The sequence below is a fragment of the Patella vulgata genome, chromosome 7 (assembly GCF_932274485.2).
Source record: "Patella vulgata chromosome 7, xgPatVulg1.2, whole genome shotgun sequence".
In the NCBI taxonomy this organism is placed as follows: domain Eukaryota; kingdom Metazoa; phylum Mollusca; class Gastropoda; family Patellidae; genus Patella; species Patella vulgata.
Window position 1 is genome coordinate 39,473,620 of NC_065885.2, and position 24,720 is coordinate 39,498,339.

The 24,720-nt window shown below is 35.1% G+C and overlaps 1 protein-coding gene and 1 long non-coding RNA gene across 2 annotated transcripts in view; one reads left to right on the forward strand and one right to left on the reverse strand.

Annotated features, from left to right (window-relative positions):
• The window catches only part of LOC126828452 (uncharacterized), a 56,619-nt gene that overhangs the window by 20,013 nt on the left and 11,886 nt on the right, over nucleotides 1-24,720 (forward strand). The window lies entirely within an intron of this gene.
• The window catches only part of LOC126828388 (phosphate carrier protein, mitochondrial), a 53,678-nt gene that overhangs the window by 15,766 nt on the left and 13,192 nt on the right, over nucleotides 1-24,720 (reverse strand). Inside the window, exons 3-6 of the mRNA XM_050558169.2 lie at nucleotides 17,535-17,839; nucleotides 16,618-16,799; nucleotides 1,539-1,711; nucleotides 1,057-1,167 (exon numbers count right to left, since the gene is read on the reverse strand). Coding sequence (XP_050414126.1) covers nucleotides 1,057-1,167; nucleotides 1,539-1,711; nucleotides 16,618-16,799; nucleotides 17,535-17,839 — 771 coding nt within the window. The remainder of the gene's footprint in view (nucleotides 1-1,056; nucleotides 1,168-1,538; nucleotides 1,712-16,617; nucleotides 16,800-17,534; nucleotides 17,840-24,720) is intronic.

Sequence of the window (24,720 nt, forward strand, 5' to 3'; positions counted from 1 at the left end):
GGTGTAACGGTGATATAATAATATGGTTTTTCAAATCGGATAAAAATTATGACCTCTATAGGGTCCACAAGCTAAAATTGCGTTTTTTCGTACAATCAGGGGCCATAATTCAGGAAGTTACTTTCCGATACATGCCAATATCGAAAGCAGCCGAGATCTTTTGGAGATAAACCTATATTTTAAGTTTCGTCAAAATCGGATAAGAATTGTGACCTCTAGAGTGTCCACAAACAAATTGTGGACGGACAGACGGACGGACAGGGGCGACGGCATAATGTCCACATGAAAATGTGGGCGTATAAAAATGGAATTTTGGGGAAAACCTATGTTTTGTGGAGTTGCTGGGGAAATCAGAGTAATTATTACAAAAATGTGAAAATTGAAGCATAATTATCCTTAAAGTTGTATTTCGTGAATTTACATTACATATTTGATAGGTTTGCTATGAAATGAAATATGACATCGCAAAAAACACCAAAAATGACTTTTTCAGGCGTTGAAAAACCTTTCTTCCGCGAAAAGTCAAAAATCGCAAATTTGAGCGGCCATACAAAAAATATATTTTCATTCGATTTTAAATCTGTAAAAAGTTTTGTGTGAAGAATGAGATCTACTTGAAAAACTAATAAAATCAAATGTATAATCATAATCTCAAAATCACCTTTTCCACCTACTTACATGTAACAAATGTATAAAATGAATTGATTGCTGGATTTGGTTGATTCTGCGTCCATTTTATTTCATGTGTGCAAACTGCTTATGTGCAAACCTGTTTAACGTTGTCATTGGTACAGGAAGTGACATAAGTTCAAGGGTAACATGGCACCGGAAGTGACATCAGTTCAAGGGTAATGTGGCCCCGGTGAAACTCGTCATTACTGCATCGCAGTTCTAGTTTTATCTATGTTTATTACCTAGATTAGGTACAAGAATAAATTCTAACCACACCGGAAATTACAGGAATTTATCAATGAATTCCATAAAGATATTTTCAATTTATGAGATTCAAGAACCAATACTTGTCTATGAAAAGCCAAAATAAAACTTTTAACTTACCCATAAGACCCAAACTTTTAGCAACATCTATAAAATTACTTCCTTTGGCTTGATTGAGTTTAGATACAATAGTATCAGCAGGATGTGAAACAATAGCACAGAATACACCAGCTGAAAATAAAACACTATATAATTATAAATTAAACAAATCATCTTGCTTATGCGTGACCCTTCGGCCAATGTCTGCAATGTTAATATTGTAGCCTTTATTCTTACACGAACTACAATCTATCATTCCTTTGAAAAGACTAGGTGGGTAATAAAAACCTGAATGTTTAAAATTTAACAATATTTCACAAATCTTGAAGCACAAGATATTTTTCTTGCAACCACAATGTTTAAAGGTTTCACATGTAAATTACTATTTTGAAAGAAATACCCCAAAAAGTTTGAAAATTTTGATTAAAACACATTTTGTATTCTGTTCAGTTACTGGCCATTGGACTGTGAAAATAAACAATTTTAAGAACATATTTCCATACCAATATATCCAGCTGCAAATGTGACTACCAATTGTTCTCCTTTACTGCACTCGGATCGTGGTTTAGGTACAACAAATTTATATAAAGCCTCTACCGTTCTTTCAAAACAGGCAAATTTCATCATGGTATATGGGATTTGTCGTGCCCATAATGGGACCAAACCTTTGTAGAACCTTAAAAATCAAATTAAAAAATATAGAAACCAGCGGCTGCCAGGCAGGATACACCCACATTTTGCAAGAGATGGATAGAGAACAAGATAAAAAAAAACAGGATTTTTGGTACAATCAGGGGCAATAATTAAGAAAGTTATGGTCTGAAATGCACAAATATCAAAAGATATGGTGTAAGTTTCATTAAAATCAGATAAAAATTATGACCTCAAGAGGATCCACAGCAGTTGTATTACATACTTTTACACAATTTGCGTACAAAGAGCGGCCATTTTGTTGGACAGTTTCATTTCAATTTTCCCGAATTTCGAATTCAACCTTCATTATGGTGGAATGGTGATATATTTAAGAGCGTGTCCGTGAGAGCACCATGCAGAGAGTGATAACCCTTGGGTTGGGGATTTGGACCAAATTTTTTGTGTGAGATTGGTTGGTACCCAGATACATCCACACAAAATATTAGGTTGATTCAGTTGATACCAACCTAGCATATTGGAAAAATATTTTTTTTAATTAGGTGGAAAAGGTGATTTAGAGATTATGATTATACATTTGATTTTATAAGTTTTTCAAGTAGATCTCATCATTCTTCTCACAAAACTTTTTACAGATTCAAAATCGGATGAAAATTTTTTTTTTTTATGGAGGCTAAAAGTTGTGATTTTTGACTTTTTGCGGAAGAAAGGTTTTTCAACACCTTGAAAAAGTCATTTTTGGTGTTTTTTGCGATGCCATATTTCATTTCCTATCGAAACTATCAAAGATAGGTTGCCAGGCAACGAAACATACGCCCACAGCTAAGGCTGTGCAAAAATATCGATATAATCGATAATCGGTAGAAGTTATTTAGCGATACGATAATCGATATTGAAATTCAAATATCGATTATCGGTAAGCTTATATTTACCTTCTGACGGCAAGTTACGGTCAGTTTCACATGACTGAACTTGCCGTAGTCTGGCATTAGCAGACGAATGAATGAATACACGTCAACACAACAACTATTTCCCCCCTCTGCTTACAAACTGGCACATTTTAAATATATATTATTGTAAAAAAACTAAACTTTAAGATTAAATACATTATTTTAATATTTTCGTCGTTTTTGTTGTTATTACTAGTTGAAACTAAAATAGGTCACGCACTTTGTGAACAATGACAATCGCACGTGGTATATAGTAAAATTAGAATTATCTCCCTTCTTTGTTCTTGATTGATTTGTAGAGAAATCGTCTGCTTTCACGATAAAACTAATTGTATTATTAATGATCAACTCCGCTTTTATTACTAAATCATGTCATATACAGCCCATACAAAACACGTTTTTGACTTCCAGGGAAAATATCTATATCTCTCGTAATTTCGTGGAAGAATTCTACTTTGGTTTTCATCTAAATTAACCAATCATAAAAATTCTACTTTGAAAGCCCATAATTATTTTTTTATTGTCCAATCAATAGACGCCTTCTATTTTATTTTATTCTATTAGTAGTAACACTGTGTGATCGCCAGTCACTTGCAAAGAGAAACCATGTATTGTCTTTGTATTTATCGGAGATATTGAAATAAAAAAAGGTTCAAATGAATCAAGAACAAAACTTTAGTACTCAAGTTAGTCCTACATTTAACAACCACACGTAATTATTTTACATTAATTGATTTTTTTTACGTACATCGGCACATCGGCACAGTATTAGACTAGGATAATAACACTACTGTAACTCGATCAACACAAATAACAGGTCGGTAAAGTTCAGATTTTTCCGGAAAAATGATAATCGATTATTATCGATAATCGCTGACAAATTCTTGCCGATAATTGATATTGAAATTTCATATCGATTCCCAGCCTTACCCACAGCAGCTAAATCGTCCGGGCAGTCAACAAGAGTTGTCGCATATTTTTACTTTTTTCGGTAATGAAACATTTATAATACACTAAAATTTGATTAAGAGCAACAACTCAGAAAACCATTAGAATTTGTTTGGTTTTTATAAAGTTCTGCCCCATGCTAACGTTTTGTATACAAAACTTTTAATACTGTATCATGGATTTAGCTGTTCCAAGTCAAAAAATTCATTGAAAATCAATATACTTGATTGTCTCAAGATCTTAAACTCTGTGTATCAATCTGAAGTCAATCGGATATTAACTTTGGCCTCTAGAGCGTCCGCAAGAAGATGTGGGCGTATAAAAATGATATGGATTGTATAAGTTTGAGTAAAATGTGAAGTAGTTTGGGTTGTTACCATAGCAACCACATTTTATTTTTTTAAAAAGCATTATTAGGGTTTCACACTGCGTAGCTTGTTTTTGTTTGAATTATTATTCTTATTAGGCTTTCACCCTCGGTGAAAGGCTATTGTTATTACTAAGATTAATATTATTTATTTTTTTATTGGGGGAAGCTAGATCTCAGCAACTATAAGAGATAGAGGTTTGAAATTTGATTTTCTGTCGGAAAAGTGGTGTGCAGCTACTGCTTAAAGCTATTTCGAAATTTGTGCCCATAGCGGAAATGCGTCAAATCTTTAACCATCCCAAACTTAGGCTGCCTATCTACAGCTAGCTCCGGCTGAGAATAGGCCCTAAGCTAATTAACCGACATTTAAATTCCTACATCGACGATTTTAGTCGAAAACACTGAGTATGCTTTTAGAAATTTTAAAAAGTATTTATTTCTCTTCTATTGTCATATTGAATGAAATTAAATATGTTTATTTAGCCGCTGTGTGTATGAAAGATGTCAAACTAATCAAAGCCGAATCACAAAATAGTCATCTAATTATTCAATATGGCGGCGCCCATGAAACATAATTTCACAGAGGCGGTTTTGTTTGCGAAAACAAATTTAGGAGTATCTAACCTTGTTTTGAAAGATAAACAGATTGAAACTCTAAAGACAGTTTACAATGGTAAAGAATTTATTGCAATATTACCCATAGCACATATTATATATCGCTTTTACGCGAGTGTCAGCGACATGCCGTGTTTACATAAAACACACGTGCGTGGGTTATTTTTACTCTGTTGTCTAAACAAAGAGGTATCGAGTCGATAAGTCCCGCCCCAAAATGATCACATGAGCGTTATAAATGGCGGATAATCAGTGCTGTGTCACATTCTGGGAAGTATGACGTAGATGGGTCGCTGCGTGCAGTATGATCTTTAACGTGCACGAAAATTGAAAATCGGTCATTATTCTCTTAATTCTCAATGGATTCTTCAGATATTTACATTTTGGGATAACTGGAGTCATTTCTGAGCAGATAGCAGTTCTAAATTGTGGAAATTAGAAACTTTGTCGCTCTCATTTTTTTGGTGAAAAATGGAAAATTTTCAATTTTCTAAAATTTTTATTTTTGGGAATTTTGAAATTTCAGTTATATTTTTGGATAGCTGACATCAATCCAATTCCAACAATATAAGTTTTGTTCTGAAATTTTAACTTTGATTTTTCACTTTTTTTCGCATCTTGGTCAAATCGTAGAGTTCTTATTTTTTAAAACGACTCCAACGATTTTTCTGAAACTTCAGGAATATGAAGTCGAAGGACCAAACCAGTCCATGAACTATAAATGAAAATCCTCTAATCACCGGAAGTAGTCAAGAAAGGTATCCAAACTTTGACAAAATTGTGAAAAGTGGGTGCCTGTGCGGAAAATGCGATGTATCAATTGTGTTCTTGGCGTTTAGTTAAAGTTTTATATCGTTTAATAGCCAATTGAATTGTCTATCAGATGGTACTTCAGCGACAAGTTTCTATCAAAAACTAAAAAAGTTATGTGACTTTGAAAAGTAAGGTATTTTGCGATTTCGAGCAATTTTAGACGCATGTTTCTCGGAAAAGCCCCCAACGATTTTTTTAAAACTTTCTCAATCGAGAGATAAATGGGTACTCTGTTGTGAGAAACCACTGTATCATTTTTTGAAATGTCAGGGGTAGCCGAAAAATGAGATCGAAAATCGAAAACGTCGTATTTTTACGATTTGGAGCATTTTTAGAGGTCTATTTCTCGAAAAGTCAACATAATATTTTTTTGGAACTTCTTCTACAGAGAGGCCTATCAGTAGTGTTATATATAAAACCATTGTACAACAGTTCCAAATTTCAGGAGTAGCAGAACAAAGGGATCGAAAATTGAACACGGCACCTTTCATTGTTAAGCGAAACATAAGAGGGGATACAATCTGTACGTTTTGTCAACGTATAGAGCCAATTCAAGAGTGCTTTTATCAGTGATGATATTTGAACTAAAATTATTTCAACTATGAGTGTTTTCTTCTATCCAATATATGGGTTTAGTGACCCTGTAACAGAAATAGTTGATAGCTGTGTGTAATAATTAGTCTTTGAATTAATATTGTTGCTTCTTTGTCAAAATTATCTTATACTGGTAATCATCTGGATAGAAATCGACGGCTCGCGCTGTTTATAAGAAAGTCGAATTTGTTAAGCGGTTGCAGTAGTATCGTAAAGAAGTATCGAATATTGTACCTGTGATAAAAGGCGTGACGCTGTTGGAGCATGGACTCTATCTGTAATTAATATTAAAGTTTTATTAGTGACGTCAAATCTTTAACGTGCACGAAACCAGAAAATTGGCGATATTTCATTGAATATTCAATCAATTTTTGAACCAGTTACATATTTGAGTAGCTGACATGAATGCGATTCCGAAGTCCCGTGTACACATTGGTGTGACCGTAAAAGATCCCTTGGCAGTTGGAATTCTATATAAAAGAAGACTAGCGCCGCTGTACGAGCATGTTTAGAGGTCATTTCGGGACTAACATATGGTTCATTATTTTAATAATTCGCTTGCGCGTAGGGGTCATTAGCAGTGGGAGGAAATCGGAGGACCCGGAGAAAACCCACGAGGTTGGACAGGAGACCCTACGCCTTGTCACGTACAACCGGGGAATCGAAACCCCGCCAGTTGACTCAATGATACAGCGCAGTCCCAAAGGCTAGCCTACCGTGCAAATTCCAGCCAGCATAATGAATCTATATAAGAAACATTTATTCCTACTGGCGATTTACAAACAGTCCCCAAGGCTAGCCTACCGTGTAATTTCCAGCCAGCATAATGTATCTATATAAGAGACATTTATTCCTACTGGCGATTTAGAAATATTGCATGAAGAAATTCAAATCAGAAGAACAGAAACACGACTAATGCACAGTATCATATTGATTATAAAAGTACAATGTATATATTGGTTACACTATATATGTCAAAAAACAACAATCATTAGATAATAATTATTTACTAATTATATAAATCATTTTAAGAGGTAGGAGTTATCCGTTGTTTAATTTAACAGTTATATAATTACTTTTCTCGGAAAAGCCGCCAATGATTTTTTTCAAACTTGCTCAATCGAGATTCTACTGGGTAGTGTTTTGTGTGAAACCCTTGTACAATTTTTCTAATTTTCATGGGTAGCCGAAAAAAGAGATTGAAAATTGAAAACAGCGTATTTTTATGAGTTAGAGCATGTTTAGGGGTCGATATCTGAGTTATGCTAGAGTGTGGGTTTTTTTGGGGGGTTGGGGGAGTGGTGGGGATAGTCTTTTGTCATGCATCTGGCGATCGTGTGACGCCTTTGCGACAGTGAAAGCCTTCAACATTGCGCTCAATTCTAGTTAATTTTTTTTTCCATTTTGATCATATCTCAGAAACTACTTGTCGGATTGATCCAATTTCTTCGGTTTCACTGAGAAAGTGGGTGTGACTTAGAGATTAAAGCTATTTTGAATGTTCTGTGACAATGCGAAATGTCCGAAATCACCGAAGTGGTTAATTTTTGAAATTTTGTCGTAACATTTACAATAATTGCCGGATTTTAACATTTGATACATTTTGACATACGAAGAGACAAGGCACGTAGCTACGGTTCTTTAGATTGTTGATTTTCGATGAATCTTCGGAGATATTAGGCGGCAAATTTTGAAAATTTAAATTTTTACAAAAAACTTTTTTTTTAATGAATATTTTTTGATGATATTTTATCCAGGGCTAAAGGGTCATCTGATTTGAGCGAAAATGTCAACAGTTTTTGTCTAAATAATTTTCCTTGGCCGCTATTGGCTAATTCAGTTTTACGCTCCTAGATTCATTAATGATCGTTCAATTTGTTTGAAACTAAGTTCATATGCTCCGTTTTCCAAAATGTCATTTTTTTTTGTTACCGATAAAGTTTCCTGTCGACACCGGAAGCGGCATAATTTCAACAAAAACTATAATTTTGACAGTTCGGTACCACTTTTTGAAAGCAAATATTATTTTTTCAAAATTTGTTATTACCAAATCGATGCGCAATGCAAAGGCACACAAAACATCCGACTCGATTTCGATTTCGTGATTTTTCAATTAAAAGGTGTAAAATTAAGCTATTTACAACCCATTCAGCGTCTTAATATGTTAAAATATTTCTTCGTAACTTTCATAAACTCGTAGCAACAATCCATACGAAGAGAATGTATGTGAAAATTAGTTTGTAATATGAGCAGTTGCCGAGAAATTGGCAATTTTGCATGAGTGACTTTTTATGCTAGTTTGCCTGTAAAAGAGTCAATTATTATTGGATATCCATAAAAGTGACACCATTTGATGCGTAATGTCAATTTTTACTAGGTCAAACCAATTTAACATTTTTAATGTCACCGGAAATGACGTAATTGAGGCAAAAACTGTATAAAGCCTTCAAAACCAATAATTTATTCAAATGAGTCATATTGGTTATTTGTTTAAAATTTTGATATTTGATTCCAATCAACTAATAGAATGAACCCAACTTGTTCAGTTGCGGAGAAATAGACGATTTTCAACAGGTAACTTTTCAAGGTTTTTGGTCCATAAAAGTGTCAATTATAATTCGATTTTCATAAAACTTTCAGTGTGTGATACCTAATGCCATTTACGATTTCATACAAGTAATCTAAGGTTTTCATTATCACCGAAAGTAACGTCATTTTGGCAAAAACTGTATTTTGAGCCTTCAAAATAGATATTTTATTCAAATGAGTCTGAATTGTAATGTTTTTATAATTATGATATCTGATTAAAATCAACAAATGGATTGAACCCATACGATCATACAGATACCAAAAAGTGGTTTCTAACTTGTACGGTTGCAGAGAAATAGACGATTTTCTACAAGTCACTTTTCAAGGTTTTTGGTCTATAAAAGTGGCAATTATTATTTGTTTTACATAAAATTTTCACCATGTGATGCCTTATGCCATTTATGATGTCATAAAACTTATTGAACATTTTCATTTTCACCGGAAGTACTGTACACTTACATGTAACAAATGTATAAAATGAATTGATCAGGGGCCATAATTCAGGAAGTTACGGTCTGATATGCGCAAATAGCGAAAGGAACCGAGATCTTTGGATTATAAATTTACATTTAAAGTTTCAACAAAATCGGATAAAAATTGTGACCTCTATAGGGCCACAACCTTGATATGCCATATTTTTACGCTATTTGAGAACGAACGGCGGCCATTTTGTCTGTCAATTTTGGGCCGATTTTCACGAAATTCGAACTCAACCTTCCTTAGGGTGTAACTGTGATATAATAATACGTTTTTTTTTAAATCGGACAAAAATTATGACCTCTATATGGTCCACACGCTAAAAACGCGATTTTTCGTACAATCAGGGGCCATAATTCAGGAAGTTACGGTCCGATATGCGCGAATATCGAAAGGAACCGAGATCTTTGGGTTATAAACTTACATTTCAATTTTCAACAAAATCGGATAAAAATTGTGACCTCTATAGGGTCCACAACCTTGATATACCATGGGCGGCCATTTTGTCAGTTTTGGGCCGATTTTCACGAAATTAGAACTCAGCCGTCCTTAGGGTTTAACGGTGATATAATCGTATGTTTTTTTAAATCGGATAAAAATTATGACCTCTATAGGGTCCACAAGCTAAAAACGTGATTTTTCGTACAATCAGGGGCCATAATCCATGAAGTTTCGATCCGATACATGCCAATATCGAAAGCAGCCGAGATCTTTTGGGGATAAACCTATATTTTAAGTTTCGTCAAAATCGGATAAGAATTGTGACCTGTAGAGAGTCCACAAACAATTGTGGACGGACGGACAGGGGCGACGGCATAATACGTCCACATGAAAATGTGGGCGTATAAAAACTCGTAGCAATAATCCATACGAAGAGAATGTATGTGAAAATTGTCACCTCTATAGGGTCCACAACCTTGATATACCATATTTTTCCGCTATTTGAGAACTAACGGCGGCCATTTTCTCTGTCATGTGATGACTTATGCCATTTCTGATTTCATAAAACTAATTAAACTTTTTCATTATCACCGGAAGTAATGTAATTTTGTCAGGATCACTTACATGTAACAAATGTATTAAATGAATTGATATTGCTGGATTTGGTTGATTCTGCTTCCATTTTATTTGATGCATGCAAAGTTTGTGGATATCTTTTTATCGGTTCCATTGGTACTGGAAGTGATGAGTTCAAGGGTAACATGACACCAAAAGTGACATAAGTTCAAGGGTAACGTGGCACCAGTGAAACCCGTCATTACTGCTTCGCAGTTCTAGTTTTCTAATAATTTTTGACATCAATATTGATTATTGTATTATTTTGAACTCAGTAGCTGTCAGGCAAGTGTTAAAACAATAAATAAAATCAAAACCTTGATGTGCCTTCTCTCTAGAGCTGGAAAGAGGTTCACGTTTGAAAAAAATTCCGCAGTAGCAAATTATGGAGCCGATTCGTTGTCATATTAAGAGAAAATATAATAGTTAAAATTGACAAATTATCATAGTCAAAATGGTAAAAATGGTCATTTTTCGAGATTTTTCACTTGTAAATATCACATAACACAAAATCCCTATATTAGTATCAAAAAACCGGATGAATCCTTGATAGCACATTGGCATGGATGTGCGCGAATTTATGGAGCTATAACTTACATCTGAAATAAGTGAAACTACAAAAGCGATGCCTGACTGCCTTAATCAATTAAGAAAAGCTTTACAGTTATTAGACGGTGTAATAAATTTTAACCATTAGCATTTTATACTTTTGCAAAGAGGAATTTTTTAAAACAAGTATCCAGTAGCCAGTATTGTAGGCCTAATACAGATGTGATGTCATTTTTTGATGTTGGCATACTAGTACTTCAAATAAAGTACACCTCTATGGTACCTACAATTAAACAATTACCTACAAATAACATTAGTTAAATATTGTTTTATATAATCAATTAATCACCAGGTGTTTTTACAAGTCAAAATCCTGTAGGCTTACAACGCTGTGGACACTTAAGGCTGACCCCCGGATCCACTCACTTGATTTGATATGCTTATTGTTTGATATATATGTGTAGCCTATATTATGTGTTGTGTCCACGGGTTTGTATTGTGTAGTTGTTTATGTGTGATGCGATCCTTCTGCTCTTACTATTCTCTCAGCTAACCGAAGAACTCCAAATGTATCAGCCGCTTATATCAACGTAGATTTATGACGTGTATAAGGGAGTATTAATTTCAGTCCAGACGGTAAAAACAGACAGACGTCAACACGCCCCTTTCCTTATACGCTGACAAACACAAGGTGAAGGCTTTATTAAATTTATTAGGCCTAGATTTGATTTTGTTGACGAAAATATACAAAGAAAAAAAGGCAGTTGCTCTACGATAGCTTACATTTGAAGGAATAATGAAAATATTCAAATGTAAAGTAGACCTACATTGTAAAAACAAAGCAATACTTTCAGTCAAAGTCCTAGTATTAACCATTGGGTGTTTTATTTTTATTACTCAGTCACCATTAATTTAAAAGATAGGTTGCCAGGCAGCGAAACATACGCCCACAGCAGCTATATCGTCCGGGCTGTCAAAAAGAGTTGTCGCATATCTTTACTTTTTTCGGTAATGAAACATTTATAATACATTAAAAGGCCGTCGTTCGCACTTCATTTGGTGAATTTTAACAATAAAATCGTTTTTGAGGTTTTATGATTATCTGCGAGTAACACTATCTAGGAAAACATACCAGTCATTTTTTTCACAAAATTCTTCTTTATTTCTACAAAATTTGGTTCTGAATGATCCCACCCTTTTTTATTTTGCCCTAATTCCGCTAAAACTATTGATATAAATCTAAAAATAGGCATTTCATACGTGAAATACTCGGCTTCCGACCGGTAAACTGTCGCCATGTTGGATACTGTTAGAAAGCTTGGGATTTCCCCTATTGAAAGGAAATGACGTTTTATGGGGGTGTCTTGAAACCTTTCTTCTGTATTGAGATAAAAATAGCAAGCAAGAACAAGTTTTGCATACCTAATGAGGTTATTTCGAGAATACGTTATTTGATTGGTTGGTCACATAGGTCAATGGTGAAGTGTCCAATCAGAAGCGGGCAATCCTCTAGGTCAGGTCAATAGGCATGCGCACTAAGCTCATGTCCCAAATCAATCCTTGTTATATTACTGAACCGTACGTCACTGTTTATCAATATTTTTGAAGATTTTCAAATAAAATGCGTTTGAAATTGTTAGATGACTAAATAAGTATGGCAGACACTCATAATAAACAAAATGAAGATGAATATTCGTCTGCTAGACCTAGTAGTGGTATGGTTGCAATACCATTACCAGGTAGGCCTGCTGTCAGTGATTATTATATAGTTATGGTTGTTTTGAATAACATCTATTCCTATGTCAATGTTCGGTTGTAAATTTACACACAAGAAATAAAATAAGAAAATACTGTATATTGATAAGAAATACATTAGAAAATATATATATTAAAAGTCAGTTTATTAATATTAAATAAATGAATTGAAAAGATCGGCATAAGTTGTTCTACTGCAATACTTCAACTTCAGTTGTTGATTTCTCAAAACAGTTTTTTTCTAGAGTTACCAATTTTAGTCATGCTATATGTCTGAAAGTTATCGTCAGATTTTCTTGAAACTTGGAATATAACTTCCTATATAATAACTTTGTGCAATAGGAGAATTTTATTGAAATCTGCAAAATAGTTCCTGATATATTGTTGCCATAGCAACTGTGACACGTGAAAGAATTTTGAAGTTAGCATTAAAATGTGTATAACTTGCTTTCTAATTATTATTTTGTAATGAAACTTGCCTATTGCACAAAGGTACATGTCAGTAACCTCTCTGCTTAATTTTAAAACATTCTGTTGAATAGTTTCTGAGAAACTGGATGACTAAAATTATACGCAGAAATCCAAGATGGCCGCCGTTTCCATAGCAACAGGTACCCATAGGAAAATTTTTTGGCCGTTTTTGTAATACGCAATGGATGTGTTCTTAGATGTGTAAGAATGGTGACTTTACCTCAATTATTAATAAAACTGAAATTTTCTACTGTCCACCCCCTTAATTAAAATCTAATTAAGAGTAACAACTCATTAGAATTGGTTCTGCCCCATGCTAACATTTAGTATACGAAACTTTAGCTGTTCAAGTCACAAAGATTCATTGAAAATCAATATACATGTTTGTCTCAAGACCTGAAGTCAATCGGATATCAACTTTAGCCTCTAGAGCGTCCACAAGATTTATCAATGTGATCAAGGGCCATAACTATGGCAAAAATTATCGGAAATCGCTGAAAATCAATAGGATTCTTCGTCTCATGACCTTAAACACTGTGTATCAATTTAAAGTCAATCGGATATTAACTTTAGCCTCTAGTGCGTCCACAAGATTTTTCAAAGTGATCAAGGGCCATAACTCTGAAAATCAATAGGCTTCTTCGTCTCATGACCTTAAACACTATGTATAAATTTAAAATCAATCGGATATTAACTTTGACATCTAGAGCGTCCACAGGATTTTTTGAAGTGATCAAGGGCCATAACTCTGGCAGTAATTATCGAAAATCGCTGAAAATCAAAAGGCTTCTTCATCTCATGACCTTAAACACTGTATAAATTTAAAGTCAATGGGATATTAACTTTAGCCTATAGAGCGTCCACAAGCAATTGTGGACGCCGGACCGCCGGACTGATGGACCGACAACAATATACGACCACATTTCAATGTGGGCGTATAAAAATAACCAGCCGCTGCCAGGGAGTTTACGCCCACATTTTCGAGAGATGGATAGAGAACAAGCTAAAAAGAAAGTGATTTTTCATACAATCAGGGGCCATAATTCAGGAAGTTACGGTCTGATATGCACGAATATCGAAAAAAAACGAGATCTTTAGGTAAACTTACATTTCAAGTTTCAACAAAATCGGATAAAAATTGTGACCTCCATTGAGTCCACCATCTTGATATACCATATTTTTACGCTATTTGAGAACGACCGGCGGCCATTTTGTCTGTCAGTTTTGGGCAGATTTTCACGAAATTCGAACTCAACCGTCCTTAGGGTTTAACGGTGATATAATAAAACGTTTTTTTAAATGGGATAAAAATAATGACCTCTATAGGGTCCACAAGCTAAAAACGCGATTTGTCATACAATAAGGGGCCATAATTCATGAAGTTACGCTCAATATGCGCGAATATCGAAAGAAATCGAGATCTTTGCGTTATAAACTTACATTTAAAGTTTCAACAAAATCGGATAAAAATTGTGACCTCTATAGGGTCCACAACCTTGATATACCATATTTTTACGCTATTTGAGAACGAAGGGCGGCCATGTTGTCTGTCAGTTTTGGGCCAATTTTCACGAAATCCGACCTCAACCTTCCTTAGAGAAGTGAGGGAGACATCGGGAGACTTGAAGGAGAGGTCATATTTCATGCATTGCTGCAACCAATCTTAACCAAGTCGTTACACAGTCAATATGCTAAATAAATAAACAAACATTGTTTAGCTGCACACATTATTTCAGTATGTCATCATACTCTTTATACTGGTATCAAAATTACTGTGATAATAAATTATATATACTAGTAGGCCTACTAAGACAGACTTGTCTTTAGCAATACAAATAAGATTTGTGATATCCCTCTATCAAATACGTCAATATTTATACCCTTTCGTGCCTAAATACATTTAATTACTAGTCCTGCCTGGGTCTATTGTGTGATTGTTTTAGCACCTTTCACAATAGGATAGTCATATGTACGAAATGTACGCCAACGCTATTTTCACTCGTCACACGTGTTGTTCTTTATTGACTGTACCGGTCCATGTTGACACAACAATGACCATTTGTCACCTTTCAATCACAAGTTTTATGTTTATTATTCTTTTTATTATTAAATTATTTCAAAGAAAGAGAACCAATTCAGTACTTTGTCTATTCTTAGACAGAAATACATGAAAAATATCGTATCCGCCGCCATATTGGCCATCGCAGCTTTTGATTGGCTGTTATTTCTGGGCGAAGCCAGCGGTTGTAACGGAGATTTATGATTCGATTCCTTCGCTTTATTTTAAAGAATTGTATTTCCTGTTGACATCAAATACAATGTTTATCATTGAAACTATTAAACATTGTCACAGCCAACACAGAGAAAGTCGAAAAACAAAATATTAATACATGTTTTGCTTTTCACAACTTGTTTAATTTTCAGTTTTCCTTTCGAAGCTCACAATGCGAAAACGTGTTGTGTTGTTTTGAAAATGCTTTGTTTACCGTTGATATCGATGCCTGTTACCTACTTCGCCCTTGCACAAATGTACGGCGAAGTTAGGGCGACTTCAACTTCGCCCTATTGCCTTTTAGGGCGAAGTCATCAATGGGTTAGGCGACTATTTCGACCACGTCGCCCGCTAATACGAGCCCTGCTATAGGGTCCACAAGCCAAAAAACGCGTTTTTGCGTACAATCAGGGGTCATAATTCATGAAGCTATGGTCCGATATGCGCGAATATCGAAAGGAACCAAGATCTTTGTGTTATAAACTTACATTTCAAGTTTTCATACCTTTTTTTAAATCGGATAAAAATTATGACCTCTATAGGGTCCACAAGCCAAAAAACGCGTTTTTACATACAATCAGGGGCCATAATTCAGGAAGTTATGGTCCGATATGCGCGAATATCGAAAGGAACTGAGATCTTTGGGTTATAAACTTACATTTCAAGTCTCAACAAAATCGGATAAAATTTGTGACCTCTACAGTGTTCACAAGCCAAAAATGTGATTTTTTGTACAATCAGGGGCCATAATCCATGAAGTTACGGTCCGATAGATGCCAATATCGAAAGGAACCGAGATCTTAGGGTGATAAACCTATATTTCAAGTTTCATTGAAATCGGATAAAAAATGTGACCTGTAGACTGTTCACAAACAATTGTGGACGGACGGGGGCGACGACAATATACGTCCACATGAAAATGTGGGCGTATAAAAACGACAACTTCGCATTGTCGAAGAACGTTAGAAATAGCTTTAAAATTTAAGTCAAACCCACTTTCCCAGTAAAACCGAAGACATCGAATCGATCCGACAATAGTTTCTGACATATACTCAAATGGAAAAATAATAATAATAATAAGAATAATAATCTGAACAAAAACAATAGTGTTTCACACAAGCTACGCAGTGTGAAACCCTAATCAGTTGATTGATCTGGCGCTTTTGTTTGCTAATGACATTGCCAGGTATGATGTGTCCGCGAGTTGATTCGCTACCGCCAAATGACAGGTGCGAACTTAAGGATCTTTCAGGTAATTATTTATGATTGAAATATGTTTTTAACGTAGGAGTGGGGGGAATATTTTAACTGAAATCTTCAGTTTATAAATTATAGCTCGCATGTTTCCGGGTCATGGTAACCAATGCATAAGCTGAACGACCATTCGCGTGTTATTTCGTACCCTGCTATACTAATTACTAAAAATATAAAATTAAGTACATGTAGTACGCCCAAAAAGAGTGACAACTAACCCAGTCATGCCTTCATCTTTCAATATTCTAGGGAATCCTTCTCTCAGTGTATTACTCCAGCCTGGCTGTGTCTGAATTCTTACTTTAATAGCTTCCATAGGACAGAGTGCAATATCTGCAAAGAATTCAGCTGATGCACTAGCTGCCAAATACAATGATGTTCTCCATAAAAACGTATTTTCCTGTAAAATAAAAAAGAAATAAAAGAATTACACGTATAGAGCATAATCATGTCATGAGGTGTGTCCGTTTTGTTTATTAATTCTTTAAAAGCTTATTAGAAATCATCCTAATATTTGAAAACTTACTGTACATGTGATGTCTTCATAGTTTTATTTAAACTTTAAAGAACACTCAAGCATTTTCTACTTAGGCCTACTTAACCCACACAATTAAAGATGTAATTCCTTTTCTTTCTCTTGGCTTCAAATGTTATATAAATTATTTAATAATTAGTATTTAGACATTTACATGACAATTCAATAATCAACTCTCTAGAGCACCTTGCAATTCCCTCAATCTGATTAAAATACAGATCTATATTTCAATGGCCTACATTACATGAAGATCTATCTGACAAGTTGTACTGAAAGATCGTGTCAGAGGTCATATGAGTGGCTTTTGACCCTATGATGTCCGACATGACGTTTCTAGTGGTTTACCCACAGTTCTGGGCATGGCATGCCAAGAAATCGTCATAACAGACTGTTTGCATTGGTAATCCATCACTTTAACCAAATTACTGGCAATATAACAACTATTCCAGATCCTAGTATAGTAAAGACAAGTAAAATAAAATTTTGAACTATAAAAAAAATAAAACGAAAATGGATCTGTGTTTTAATCAGATTGCAACTTTCTTCTTTTGATAGTCCATTAATAATATGATGGTTGGAAATAAATGAATAAGCTTATACCTCCCCTAGGAGTTTGGAATAAACGTCTTTAAAAACTTCATAAAAACCAAATTTGCAAAGACCCTGCATGGAGTAACCAATAAATGTTGGAGCCCATCCCTTTCCTAAAGCTCGCAGTCCTTCTTCTGCAACCGTTAGCTTAAATCCATGAAAGATGTTCTTGTATTTAGCAGCATCTACTTGAATTCTACATTTTACCAAGTCCAAGGGTACAACTGCTGTATGTGTAATACCACAACTTAAAACGCCTCCGAACGCACATAATGCAAAATATTTTGTTGATCCAAATTCACAGCTGTGTTCCTCTACAAAATTAGAAAGAAAAAAATATTTATGTTGAGTGATACTATCTGGTTATTGGTTAGAAGAGTCGAAGACCCCAAAAATCACAATTCACAAGAGGTTATTCTTCCTGTTTTCATTTAATTTTTAAGCCTCACAGAAAATGTACAGGTATCCATCCATCTCAATTGTTTAATATTTGATCTACCCAATAATGGCACTCGTTACTTTCAATTAAAAGTTGAAAGACTGGATATACTAACTAAGATAGGTTGCCAGGCAAGGAAACATACACCCACAGCGGCTAAATCGTCCGAGCGGTCGACAAGGGTTGTCGCATATTTATTCCTTTGTAGGTAATTGGGGGGCCTTTACAAGACAGTTCCATACAGATCAGATTATAATTTTTGCCGTTGGAGGGTTCACAAGGTTCTACAAATTGAAACAAGGGTCTCAACTCTGAAAATAATCTACAGAAATTGTTGAAATTTGACAGGCTTTTTCGTTTCACAAATTTAAATAATGCATATAAATTTCATACATATCGGATGATAACTTTCATCAATCGAGCATTAACAAGGTTGAACAAAGTGAAACAAGGGCCATAACTCTAGAAATAATAAACAGAAATTGCTGAAATTCAATAGGATTCTTCTCTTTACTAATTTAAATGACACATGTAAATTTCATACAGATCGGCAGATAACTTTTGATGTTAGAGCATTCACAAGGTTCAATAAAGTGAAATAAGGGCCATAACTCAAGACATAATACACAGAAATTGCTGAAATTCAAAAAGCTTCTTCGTTTCACACATTTAAATAATGCATATAAATTTCAGAAAGATTGGATAACTTTTTGGGTTAGAGCGTTCACAAAGTTAAACAAAGTGAAACAAGGGCCATAACTCTAGAAGTAATAAACGAAAACTGCTGTAATTCAATAGGTTTCTTCGCTTCCCTTATTTAAAAATTGCATATAGATGGGGGAGGGGAGGGGGGCGCAATGATAAGAGCCCAGTGGTGTATGCTTTTCTTCATTAGTCCTGTTCGTACAGGAAAGTAGGATGTCAGTTCATTTCAACATAGTGGTAGAGTCCATACATGTAATATAAATAATTTTATTATCTTTGTCTACTAAAATTATTTCATTACATCAGATTATGACAGGTATAATATATATCAGTGGTTTTGTTTTCTTTTGACTTTATACTGGTGGTTAATAACATACAGTCAAGCAATTATCAATCAGTCGATGCACAAAGTTTTGTGATCATTGGTCACAGATAGTGATATGGTCCGATATGACTACTATCGGTTTTACCGATATCAGATTTGTCGATACAGATACAATTACCAATAGTGGTGGATATAAAACTATTACACATTAAAATGTCTCGAATGTCATGATAATCGATGCAGTGACGATGAAAAATCATAAACTCGCCCAGTGTGCACACTCAGTCGCCAGGGATTTGTTGTCGCCAGAGGCCATCGCAGCGATGGTCGCCAACATCTGACATGTTTGATATAATCGCTCAAGTCGTCGCTTCGTCGGAAACAAATAGCATAATGTGCTCACCTCGGTAAAAAGTTAAGTGACAATCAAGGAAATGAATTCACCTAACGAATTCACCTATTAACCAATCACTTTTGGTTATGCTTCTCATGTGACATAACCACACAGAAGGTTTCTGAGAATTTTTTTCTGTTACATGTATAAAGATAGGTTGCCAGGCAACAAAACATACGCCCACAGCAGCTAAATCGTCCGAGAAGTCGACAAGGGTTGTCGCATATTTATTCTTTTGTAGGTAATCAGGGGAATTTAATAGACAGTTTCATACAGATGACATTATAATTTTTGTCGTTTGTGGGTTCACAAGGTTCTAAAAACTAAAACAAGGGCCATAACTCTGGAAGTAATCTACTGAAATTGTTGAAATTCAACAGACTTCGTAAGTCCGAAATGACGCTGGACCGAAATGACACCGTACCAGGTATTTTAATATTTGTGGACGATTTAACATGCATCCACTACAATTCCCTGGCTAGAAGGTCGAACAGAACGATTTACCCAATACTACTGAGTACTATCTTATTAATGCGAAAACTGGCGGGATACTTCAATAGGCCCTAAGTAGGGCTATGAATGCTGTGACGTCATCGTGGCTAATTTTCATCGATGGCGTCAAAAATCAGGACGCGCATTACAAAACACTAATTTGTAAGTAGATGTCTGTACTTAATATGATTTATATGGTATGATTTGAATTGGCATTTCAATGATGTTATTTATATTTTGGTACCCTAATTACCTGCCGAGAAATCGTCCGTTGAAAAGCGTATACGGCTTATCAAGGGATTTTCTCGCCGTAAAATTTTGTGACACACAGATTTTTACGATTTTCGGATTTAGTCGCTTCGTAGCTAATGGTGACACACAGGAGATCCAGAATTCTTATCCAATCAAAAAGAGGGAATGCTAAATTTTATAAAACTGCGTGCGCTGAATTTCTAACTCAATTAGGAGCCGAGATAGGCCAAATTGAAGGAATAATTAGCTTTTTAATATCATTTATAAAATGAAATTTTCACACGCGCAAGATTTTCAAGGACGTATCCACAGAAGAACTTCAAGAAGATTGTGGAACATTATGTAAGTTTTCAAATATAGAATTCGTCTTAATCTAACTTAATCATAAAACGATGTTGGAAATTCATTTCTCCACTTTAAAAAACGGTTTCTATTGCGTTATTGCAATGGCATGTTGGTGACATACGTAAACATGTCTCATTCAAATTTCCGGAGCCGTTATGTAGTCCTATTCATCCAGCTTATGACGTGTATGTCAGTTTACAGTAAATCAGAAATAAAAACGTCTGGATGGTACAGTCTTCTGCTTCAATCAGCAGTAAGTTGTCATTGTTTTGTAATCTAGCTAGTACTACATGTTACAATATTTTTTTTTTTTTTTTTTTAGCTAGAAGTCTTGATCTTGTCACTGTCAGTTTTGTTGGTTAATTGTTGATGTTGGTAAGTTTACTTACAGGTACATGTAGGTCAACTTAAAATAGAATCATTGAATTGTCAATTTAAATTCCAGTGAAAATTTTTATAGGCCTAATGTTTTGTATTAATTCAAAGTCAAATTTTAATTAAGCTTTCATATTACATATGAAAGCTTATTGTTTCTGTTAAGATTATTATTGTTATTTTTTTTTTGTGTTTTGTCCACAAATCGGATTTCTCAGAATCTAACCATAGGATCGTTCTGAAACTTTTACCTATCCCCCCAAAAATGGGTGGTGGCTGTTGATTAAATATATTTTCAAAACGTTTTACGAATCCGAAATCACCGAATTTTACGAAGGAATGCATTTGACCTACAATGCTGTAACTTTGTGACTATTTGACCTATTTTACTAATTCTTTTTTCTTTGAGTATCTTGAAACATTTACTTCAAATCTGCAATTTCGGATTTTGGCATTTTGAAAATTCGTCGCTGTCATTTCGAACCGGAAGTTATTACCAATTTGACAACTTCTTTAATAGTTGTGCGATTTTCGTGAAATTTAGAATGTTAGTAGATCTTGCCAATGCGACGTCAATGATGTCCTTGGAAATTTTCTAAATTATCTCCCCTTGGTGAAATTAAGGATCAAAGTTTTCAAAAAAATCGTCGAAATATAGGTCAGAATGACTTAAAAAAAAAATTCGATACTAGACAAGTAATTACTGATTCGTACATAAAATATGGAGTTTGTCGATCGAACCGGAAGTGCCACCATCTTTAAACGTGAAAAATCAAAAAGGCTTTTTTGCTATTTTACTTACAGACACGGGCGTCATATTTTCGGAATCCTGGAAGGAATGCCTAAAAATCTATCGGATCAGAATTTTGATTTCGGTCACGTGATGGTCACCATTTTGAATTGAAAATGAAAAATAGAAGCAATTTGAAGGGCCGGGACTTTGGAACACAAGAACTCTCCTTCTAATTAAGCTAGAATGTTCAAACTTGGTGTAGGCGTTCACTAGGTCAATGTCATGATTGAGTTCAAAGATGAGCATTTTTTGCCTAGGGTAAGCAGAGATAAGCAAGCTGATTTGTTGATTCTTTAGGGCACGATGACATTGGTTATAATGAATGGAGGGCGATGAAACTCTTGTCAATCGAGAGGCTAATAGCTGGCCTGTTGTGTGAAATCATTGTATCATTTTTTGAAAATGTCCGGGGTAGCCGAAAAAAGGAGATCGAAATCCAAAAAGTCGTATTTTTACGATTTGGGGCATTTTTAGAGGTCGTGTAAAGTAAAATAAAGCATGCATATACATATATTATTGATATTAAATATATCATATAAAAAACTAAACAATGAATCAACTGTCATTGACAGATTTTATATTAAAAGCATGGTCAGTGGAAGGTCAGCGTATTGTCTAACTTGAACTCACTGACTCCGTAACATTATTGTGGGTATGGTATAAGCTGAATTTGATGAGATGCACATATCTCGTATGACTATTTGGTACTTACAGTGTTAGACTTTGTCGTAACGTTACGGTCTCCATTCATCAAATCGTCGTTGGGGCTATAATACGATTTTGAATCAAGTTATTTATCACTGAGGGACTCAAAATTAGGTTTGATGTAGCTCTGCTCATTTACAGTGGCGAATTTAACGGGCTCATGGGTTCCAGCTCCCTCCTCTAGAAATTTCACAGCACCCGCATGGATTGTGGCTAATTTTGTGGCAGAATTTTATTTTTCTGGGGGAGGTATTTCTAAATGGCTCCGACACAAGTGCCTGAAATGCCATGAAATCACGTTTTCGGCCTCCAATTAAAATTTCTTAGCGGGAGAACCCCCTGACCCGACCCCCTTGCGGGGCTTCACGGTCGGTATCAGCCCCCCTCCCCACCACCATGGTTAATCCGGCGTTGATGTTCCCTCTTGTGCAGCTGCAAAAGAATGTACAAGTTCATTGCCTCATTGTCAAAGATCCCACTTTTCTACCCCAGTTCGGGTAATGAGGTCGAGCGTATATTGTATGGGGGATATTAAACAAGCAAACAGTATGGCTGATGTCTCCCGCCAAAACCCCAAAGTAAAAGATGACACATTAATTAATCGCACTTTCATATTTTTTTCAAAAGTATCGAGCAATCAAACTATACTGTAAATTTCATCACTCTCTGTCAGATAGAAATCAAGGTTATCTTGTCCCAAAGCATCGACCAATGAAATTGCCAAGCTGTAGCTCAAAATGTTCAGTCAAGACCTGATGAACATCTACACCAAGTTTAAACATTCTAGCTCAATTAAAAGCTGGGTTGTTATGTTCCAGTACTTCATTATAACCAAAGTTATCATACCCCAAAGCATCAACCAATTCAAAGTCCCGGCCAATCAAGTTGCTTTGCTTATCCTGACTAAGAGAATGCTCATTGTCGAACTTGGTCAAGGTAATATGGTCAAGGTACTAATGTAATGAAACTATACACAAAGTTTCATCAAATTGCTTATCTCTGCTTACCCATTTTAATAGTCCCCTGCCAATCGAAAAGCCCCCCGACCCACCCACTCCACTCCCGTGTAATACATTAGGTTATAATTGTGTTACAAACGTATCACAAGGAGCATTTGAATATTCTCTCTGAGGCATCTGATACCACTTGTTCCTATTATTATTTTTTTTTTTTGTGTCATTTCTACAAATCGGATTTCTCAGAATCTAACCATAGGCTCAATCTGAAACTTTGACCTACCCCCCCCCCCCAAAAAAAATGGGGTGCGAATGTTGATTAAATATATTTTCAAATCGTTTTTCGAATCCGAAATCACCGAATTTTACGAACAAATTCATTTGACCTACATTACTGTAACTTTGTAACTATTTGATCTATTTTACTAATTCTTTTTTTGAGGGGTGCCTTGAAACATTTACTTAAAATCTGCAATTTCGAATTTCGAAAATTCGTCGCTGTGATTTTGAACCGGAAGTTGAGATCAATTTGAAAACTTTTTTAATAGTTGCACGATTTTCATGAAATTTAGAATGTAAGTAGATCTTATCAATGCGACTTCAAAAATATCATTAGAAATTTTCTAAATTATCTCCCCTTGATGAAATTAAGGATCAAAGTTTTCAAAAAAATCGACGAAATATAGGTCAGATTGCCTTGATTTTTTTTTTCTTTACTAGCTACGACACTACTGATTCGTACACAAAAAATTGAGTTTGTAGCTCAAACCGGAAATGCCACCATCTTGAAATGTGAAAATTACATAAGGCTTTTTTGATATTTTACTTACAGACAAGGCAATTATATTTTCCGAATCCTTGAAGGAAAGCCGAAAAACGGTAGATAACACAATTTTGATTTCCGGCAAATGATGGACGCCATTTTGAATTGAAAATGACAATTAGTGAAAAATCCACATTTATGGGCTTGAAAACATATACAATTGGTCGTGACCTAGAGAATATGTCTCCAGGATAGCCTGGATCATGGTCGAACGTTTGGTATTTGAATATTTCAAAAATTCGAATTTCTCCTTTGATGTTTTCCGTGCCGACAAGGTTGTTTTCGAGTTTAGCTGGATTTGACTTCGCGCATGCGCTACGCTAGAACCAAAGGTACCATGAGTACTAAATTCCGGCGAGCAACTTTTCACGTTGGTACCTAGGTACCCTGAAAATTTCAAGGTGATACCTGCATTCGTTCAAGTCGTTTGTTCTTGTCACCTGCCTTTCGTCGTTTTTTTTCGAAGTCAATTTACGGCTTCCATGAGGGGAAAAAAGTGGAATTTCGCCGTGACACCGGCACCGATTGTCCGAAAACCATGAAATTTGGACACAGTACGCCCATTACCACCCCGGACTCTGTGCCTTACTC